The following is a 7940-nucleotide window of genomic DNA, read 5'->3' on the forward strand; positions in this document are numbered from 1 at the left end:
CATTATCATTTTCCCTCGTTTTGGTGTTGGTAAAAATTGGGGGAAAATAAGAGGACCTCCGGTTAAAACTCCACAGGAGATGTTTAGGAGGTCTGCTCATCCAAGATCCAAGACCTGTTGTAAAAACAAAAGTCTTTTCTCTTTTTTTTTTCTTTCTCTCTCTTTCTCTTTTCAATCTGAACACAACACCGAAATTGTTCGTATATGAAAAAAAAAATAGTGAAATATACCTGCATAACTATTCACACTGTATTCTGTTTCGATTTCACATCGATTGCTGCACAAGCCACGTGTTTTTTAGCCTCCACTGAAATATTATATGATTTTGATAAAGGCTAGTATAGATGCTTATACCTCGTGTGAAAAGATAACCTTAAAAGATATACGTAGTTCTTTCTGTTAAGGCTTATTGTTTTATGAAAATATTGCGATTATACACGCGAATAATCTTTACCATAATCATTAAGCAACAATCCAACGATCACTTTCTATGACATTGCATGTAGGAGCCTACGCTCAAGACAAATGGGTTCGATCTCAAATATGCCTGTCGTGTAGCAGTAGGCCTATAACAGGCCTTTATGTCCATGGTATAGGCACCTATATATAGTATATAGGCCCTCTACCTTCCTCTCCCTGGTACCGTACTTATCTCTGTTCGCGTGTCAATGTTTTATGGACATAACATATGAGCAAAACCAAACTCCCGCACTTCCCAATGTGATGTACATTAGCAAGTACAAAACATCGTACTGCATGGGTTTTAGTGTTGGTGCCATGACTTAGCAGTCAGTCATCAAAAGTATTAAAATGGGTTTTGTTGGGTGGTTGTGGGTTTTTTGTTTTTTGTTTTTTTCTTAATTAGGTCCTGCAATTGACATGAACGCTGTGCAAAGGCTCGTTAATTTCGGACCAGCGCAAGCGCAGAATGCACTTAAAGGCATGCCTGAAAATGGGATGTTTCCACGCGTACACCAGCGGATTCAGCCCGCTGTTCAATGTGATTACTGCGATGATAATGGCACTTTGTTCCTGATCTCCGGGAAACACGAGAGTGAAGATCGATGGAGACACGCAGAGGAAAAAGAGCACGATGATGACCAGCATGTTCACCGTGATCTTGGATTCAATATCCCTCTGGCGCTTGGCAAATCCCGTCGGTTTGGCCATCTTTAAAGTTGAACATGGCTCTTTGGTCTGGTCGGACTCCTCTTGGCTTGCCGTACCTGCTACCCCATTAAGATCAGGTAGCGATAGCTGCTTCGACGCAGCAGCGAGTTTGCGCAGATGGTTCCGGACGTGCGCGTAAATGCGCACATACGAAGTGACGATTGCAATAAGTGAGAGGAGAAGCCACGCGCCTCCGAGGTAGCTGTACGATTCGCCGGTGGCGTGCGCGCAGATCCCTTCGTAGCGTCCAAAAGTGGCGACCCCTGACACTGCAAACGCTAGAGTTACCACCGATATTGCGCCGTAGAGCGTGACCATCATGATCGCAATGTTTCTCTTCGTGTAAACCGCCATGTACTCCTCGCGCGTCTTCGTAATCATGAAGAAGCGGTCGACTGCAATCAGCGCCAGCGTTGCGACGCTTATGCCCATGAATATGTAGAGTCCGATCGCGGCGACCGTGCACACGTCGCCAAAAGAATCTGACTCGCTGACGTTCAGGAGAGACAACACTTGGACGATCAACAACAGGCAATTCAGTAAATCCGTGACGGCCAGACCGACGACGAAGATGTTGGTTAAAGTCCGCAACTGGCGCGAGAGAGCAACGGAAACGAGGACGAGAATATTTCCAAAGGTACCAAGGAGTATCGTGGATGAGAATATGCACCCCACTACGACAGTTTGCGCTCGGCCTATCTCTGCGCTGGTGTTGGCCGACATATTCGTCATCTTTGGTAGATTTGGACGTACTCGGAATGATCTAATGCGAGAAAGAAAGAACAACAACAACAAAAAAAGAATATCCCAACAAACTTGAATATCGTATGATTTATGACATACAAAATAATGTAATCACATTAATTAATTGTAGTCATGTTGCATAGTATGTAAGCAGTCAAACTTGTCAATAGAGCGACCACCTATCAGGAAAAAAAAAGAGTAACCGGTGTAAATGAAATTAATGACCACTTTAGACAGGTTAGAAAATGATTGAGAGTTTTTTCTTTTTTTTTTCTCATATCGTTTGGTAGGCCTCTTAACTGTCATATGGGGGGGGGGGAGCTAGGGCTACGTGTCACATCATCAACATAGTCATGCTAAGACAAGCTGTCGTAATACAATGTCTCATCTGAGTTAATATCTGCAGAAGGACATTACACTATCAATAACTGCAGAAGGACATTTCACTACCAAGGCCATGCTGTCCGTCTGATCTAATGATAATCCAGATAAATCTCTTTTCTGAATGAATGTAACTTAAAATTTCAATTGTCTTATATAATGTTCTTTGACGGGTGGACGGGGATAAAATGGAAGAGGGTACAAGTTGTGTTTAATGAAAGGCGTATCTATACTTCGAAAAGATCATTCATCGTTGTTTTGTTTTGCGTTTTCTCTCATTGCAGGCTTGAACAGTATTACAGTAAATCTTATAAACCGAATTATATTCACGTTTATTTCATACGCTTCATGATTGCTGGTTAGGGGCCTATAGACTGGCATATACAATAAAGTATACAGTCATGAAATTGCATATAGAATATCTAACGAGTCAATAAAGCACGTACGATTAGTGTATGAATGAAAAAAAAAATGTGGAGGTTGATCACGTTTATGATTGGGAAGTCACATAATTTCTATCAACTTTATCGCATGAACATTCAAACTACATGTATCAAAGAATAAAATAAGACGTGCAATATAATTATATATATATACATGTGTATAATATATTTATATACATATTTTATATATATACATATATATGTATTATATAATTATATATATACATATATATATATATATATATATATATATATATATATATATATATATATATATATAACTGGAAGATCGCACATGCTTATTTGTTACTCGAATGGCTGATGTCGTATTAGTCTCATGCCAGATCAGAGACAAATTTCCCCAGTTTATTGATTGCATCCTTCGTTCACATTCATGAATTAGCGCTCTCCTCATTGGTGCCTCATGCCTGTCAATTTCTGTAAGGCGTTTCGTTTTAGTTATACATGGCTGGTAGTCTCTAATCATGGCGTCACGGACAAACTTATTTCATCCGTAGATACTCCCAGACTACATTATATTAATGGTTCGCGTTGGTATCGTCGATGTAACAATCAAAGGTCTGTGCATGGTATAGTAGTCGTCTTCACTTTCATAAGAAAATCCTGTCGGCCAACGCATGTACGTTGAAGACCGGAGGGGCTTGATTAAAGACTACGTACCCAAATACATGTAGGGCCTACAAGGTTTATCTTTCTGAACTCTATACAGACTTCAAATCCATTAGAAATACATGACAGGCATGTACACACATAATGGCATTGTCATTATACTTCCGGTTTACTTCATCTACTTTGCCCAATACACACCCTGTTCGTATCTCCACATCAATATTGTTTTTTATGAAACTACTTTATGCGCATGGCTTGCTTCCTTAAAGGAAGTATAAGCTCGTAAATACGCAGTGGAAAGGTTTCTCTTAGGAAAGCCATTTTTTTTTTTTTTATCACCGAGAGCTTATTATGTTGGGTTACAAAGCTAGGTAATGCTTCGGGTGCAAATTCAATAACATTGTTCAGGTTGCCTTTAAGAGAGTGCACCAAGTTCACATGAACACGTCAAATTCATAACAAATTGCAATGAAAAAGGATAATGGCATAGCAGCCTCATAATAAGAATGCATGAGTTTAGGATCAAGGAAGCAGAACAAAAGAGAAGGCATGCATACATTCTACACAGGTGAACTTGTTAAGCAAGCGGTATTGTAATGGAATTACACTGCTACGTTTCTGAAATACATGGGCGCCGGAAGCGGGGGGGCAGGGGCGGCACTTGCCCCCCCCCCCCCCAAACAAAATGTTGGGGGGGGGGGGCAAAACGAGTTTTTGCCCCCCCCCCCCCCAAGTGCCCCCTGTAACAAATAATTAATCACTGATTTAAAGACCAAAATGAACAATAAAGGCATATTTCTTGTCTAAATGTAGTAATTTCATAACTGAAAATGCAAAAATTTTCGCCCGAAAATTATAATACACTAACAACATACAGTATTGTATCTATACGCTAATAGGAACTTATGAGTAAATTTAGTGTATAGATGGTAGCCTCGTGTCCTCGAGTGTGCCCGCTGAAACATACCTTTAGTAAACCTTACATTTTTCATTTTCTTCTTTGTTTTCTAGCAGTATAAGAATATTTTTCATTGTTCGAACGATGCGATCACGTTTAAGCTTTTAATGAGTACATTTCAGATAAATTGCAAAGTGAAAGTGGCTCGCTCGTTCTGCCCGTACTTATAGTAAAATGAAAAGTATTCATAAGTTATCATAGTCCTTCGCAGTGATTTCTTTTACTATGTTTAATTCCTCAGAAATTTAATTTAAAATGCTCTATAAAAGCGACTCTTATACTCTGTTTTTACAAAAAGTCCCTACCGTGGGAGGGGGTATCCCCCCTCCCACACCCTTCCCCCGCTCGGTCGCTTCGCTCCCTCGACGAGGATCTCACACCATCACATTATTATGTACTCCCGTATGTAATAATCATAGTCCTTCGCACTGATTATTTTTCACTATGTTTAATTCCTCAGAAATTTGCTTTTAAATGGTCTATAAACGCGACTTTTGTACCCTGTTTTACAAAAGCTCCCTACAGTGGGGGGGGGGGATCCCCCTTTCCACCCCCCCCCCCCCCCCGCTCACTCGCTCCGCTCCCGCGCCGAGGATCTCACATCGCACATAAAATGTGCCCCCGTTGACATTTTGCCCCCCCAAAACCAGAAGTGTTCCGGCGCGCTTGCTGAAATATGTGAGGCTCCTATGTCATCAACATTGTTCAGTGTAATTTGTGTAAGATTTTTCAGAGTATTGGTTTCTCGGCTCAAGGACCACAATGAATCCCACAAAATCAAGTAATCTATGGAGCTGTTGATTTACGTACTACATGATGTGAAATTATGAAAACCGTCTGGAATGCTCGTTTAAAAAAAGAATGACAGCCATGAAATGTTGAAGCTTTGCATTCTATATGTATGTATGCCGTGTCTTCAGGCATTTAGTAACTTAAAAAAGGCACTAAATTATCAAGACCAGGGCACCGTTTCATGAAAGCTGTCAACCCTGATAAGTTGTTAGTTAACAGCTTAATTGATAAATGTATCACCTTGTATACGTATGGTTCATTTTGTTGATGGAAATACAGAACAAAATAATTGAATTGAATTGAATTGCATTGAATTGAATTGAATTGAATTGAATTGAATTGAATTGAATTGAATTGAATTGAATTGAATTGAATCAGTCTCTATCAATTACCATAGATATAGTAGCGGTCAGTGACCAGAGCTTCTCAGCCAATCAAAATTAAGGATTTCACTGAAATTGTCAGAGACTAACAACTTGTCACGGCTGACAACTTTCATGAAACGGTGCCCAGTGCCATTGTTTGGTGCAAAGAATTTCCTCATTGTTATTTCCCTTGAATAACAACACAAAACAAACTTACACATTTCATTACTGTCCTTGAATTTATCTTTCTCTCCTCCCCCCCCCCCTCTCTCTCTCTCTCTCTCTCTCTTCTCTTCTCTTTCTTTCCCCAGTCGTATAACATACTGATGTTGGAACTTAAACATCCTGTTTACTACGTAATTGATAATGACTATGTTTGTGACCTTTGTTTCCCACGCAATGATAATGACTGATAGAACGTCGTCGGTAGCCTATAATACACAAGCAGCTCTCCGTAGAGAGCACAGTGGAGAATTTGCTGTGGTTCGGTGTAATAATGTCAGAGGTAAAAATGTCAGGAGTAACAGAAGTGGCATTTTTACCTCTGATATTTTTACCTCTGAAATTTTTACCTCTAACATTTTTACTTCTGACATTCTTACCTCCGACACTTTTACTTTTGACATTTTTACCACTGACGTTTTTACCTCTGATATTTTTACCTCTGACATTTTTACTTCTGACATTTTTACCTCTGACATTTTTACCTGGCGCCATTTGCTGTATACATTAAACTTACATGGTTTTTGATATTTCGATATAAACACGGTTACCTGACCGTAACTGTATTAAAGTTTTATGACACATATAACAACCAATTGGGTTCCTCTGCATTCACTCTGCCTTGTGAGACCGTTTTGTTGTTGCTTGTTGTGTGTGTGTGCGCGTTGTTGTTTTTTCGTTTCGTGCAAACAATAACGACCATTAAAGGACGACGCCCATCCGCCTATATGGTGTTTTGTTCTCGTTAATGACCCAGTAGTACGATGTACTCGAATTGAGGGACTTACAGTATTGCTGTCTTGTGTTCACTCCCCCAATTCAAACGTTGCCTCCCTAATAAAAGAGCGCGAGCTTTCTATGACATCAGCAAAATTGTTTTTTAAAAAAGGCATTTTGCATAGTCAAGTTACTCATTTCCCCTTTTCATAGTCATTTCCATTATCAAGTTACATAATCAAGTTATGCTTTCCCATAAGTTTTGATTGATCGCGGTCTACCGCTCATATACACGTGCAATTGTATCCCTTAACGTCTGTACCTACGAAAAAACAAAACAAAACAGTACGAATATTGTCTTACGATTCATGATCAATGCTGTCACTATACACCACAAGCATTTAAAATGAGCGCTGGTACCTTATAGCCGATCAGTGATGTGTGAAGTAAACATTTAACTCCTAAAACTCACTACACTTCTCGAGAAGAGTAGACAGCGAACCCGCCGTGAAGTGGCCCGTTCCTTGCCCGCGGAGAGAAAAAAAATATCTCGTCTTTGCTCGGTAGCACTTTCTAAGCTTCTGGAGATACCCCCGAGCTGAAGATAAACAGTTAGCAAACGGTGTAAATTGACGCAAAAGCCATCTTATCGTGCCAACGGTTACAGTTCGTCATTCCGAAGGTTCGTTCATCCAAAAAATGATAAGGTTCCTTATTCTGAAGGTTCGTAATTCCGAAATGAAATAAAGTTCTACAATCCGAAAGCAAAAATTAAGTTCGTTAATCCGAAAATGAAATGAAATTCGTTTAGTGACAAAATAAAAAAAAAATGGCAGGAAATTCAGCAAATGAATGCAAACACGCACACACACACACACACACACACACACGCAAACACACACAAGATACGTACTTATTGACGAACTTTAATACACTCGTGATTTGTTTTTGTGCTATTGGTGGAAAAAATGTATTTTGTTCTCCTCCGTATGAAACCCTTCCTCTTCTTCTGCATCTTCATAGGGATGAGCCATTCTTCACCACAGATTGTTCAAAATGTCGTAATAACGAACCTTACTTATTTCGGATTAACAAAACTTATTTCATTATTTCAGAATAACAAACCTTATTCCATTTTCCGAATAACGACCCTTACTTCATTTTCGGGATAACTAATCTTTGGAATAACGACCATCACCCATCCTATATTGGACCGGGGGGGGGGGGACCCCGTGGCAAGCTCCCTGGTATCACACTGAACGAATGGTTGGACCCCCAAGTTTGGAGTCCTAACTGGTATTCGACTTACCGATGGGGTGTACTGGTGTTCCTCACTAGTGGCCCAGTTGCAACCAAATCTTTCTTCTATTTTTTTCAAAATATGGATTTAAATGTGTTCAGTGAAGTTGCACAGATTACGGTGATGACTACACCACGATACACTTCGATGGTCACTTGGTATGAAGGTCCCGTTTTTCTTGAGCATCACCGAGCGTCACAATTCCGTTTGCGAGTTGT

The 7940-nt window shown here is 39.9% G+C and overlaps 1 protein-coding gene across 1 annotated transcript; it reads right to left on the minus strand.

Moving 5' to 3' along the window:
- Positions 1-861: 861 nt before the first annotated feature.
- Positions 862-1893, minus strand: LOC140242280 (alpha-1D adrenergic receptor-like). Its single transcript, XM_072322025.1, has 2 exons — positions 1268-1893; positions 862-1216 (listed from the first exon to the last, which is right to left on the minus strand). The coding sequence occupies exons 1-2, from the start codon at positions 1891-1893 to the stop codon at positions 862-864; spliced, it is 981 nt and encodes a 326-aa protein (XP_072178126.1).
- Positions 1894-7940: the final 6047 nt, after the last annotated feature.

The sequence above is a fragment of the Diadema setosum genome, chromosome 19 (assembly GCF_964275005.1).
Source record: "Diadema setosum chromosome 19, eeDiaSeto1, whole genome shotgun sequence".
NCBI lineage: Eukaryota > Metazoa > Echinodermata > Echinoidea > Diadematoida > Diadematidae > Diadema > Diadema setosum.

Coding starts and splice junctions, on each gene's coding strand:
- LOC140242280 (XM_072322025.1), bottom strand. CDS start 1,893: ATGTCGGCCAACACCAGCGCAGAGATAGGCCGAGCGCAAACTGTCGTA. Junction 1,217..1,267: donor CTGCGCAAACTCGCTGCTGC/GTCGAAGCAGCT, acceptor AGGTACGGCAAG/CCAAGAGGAGTCCGACCAGA.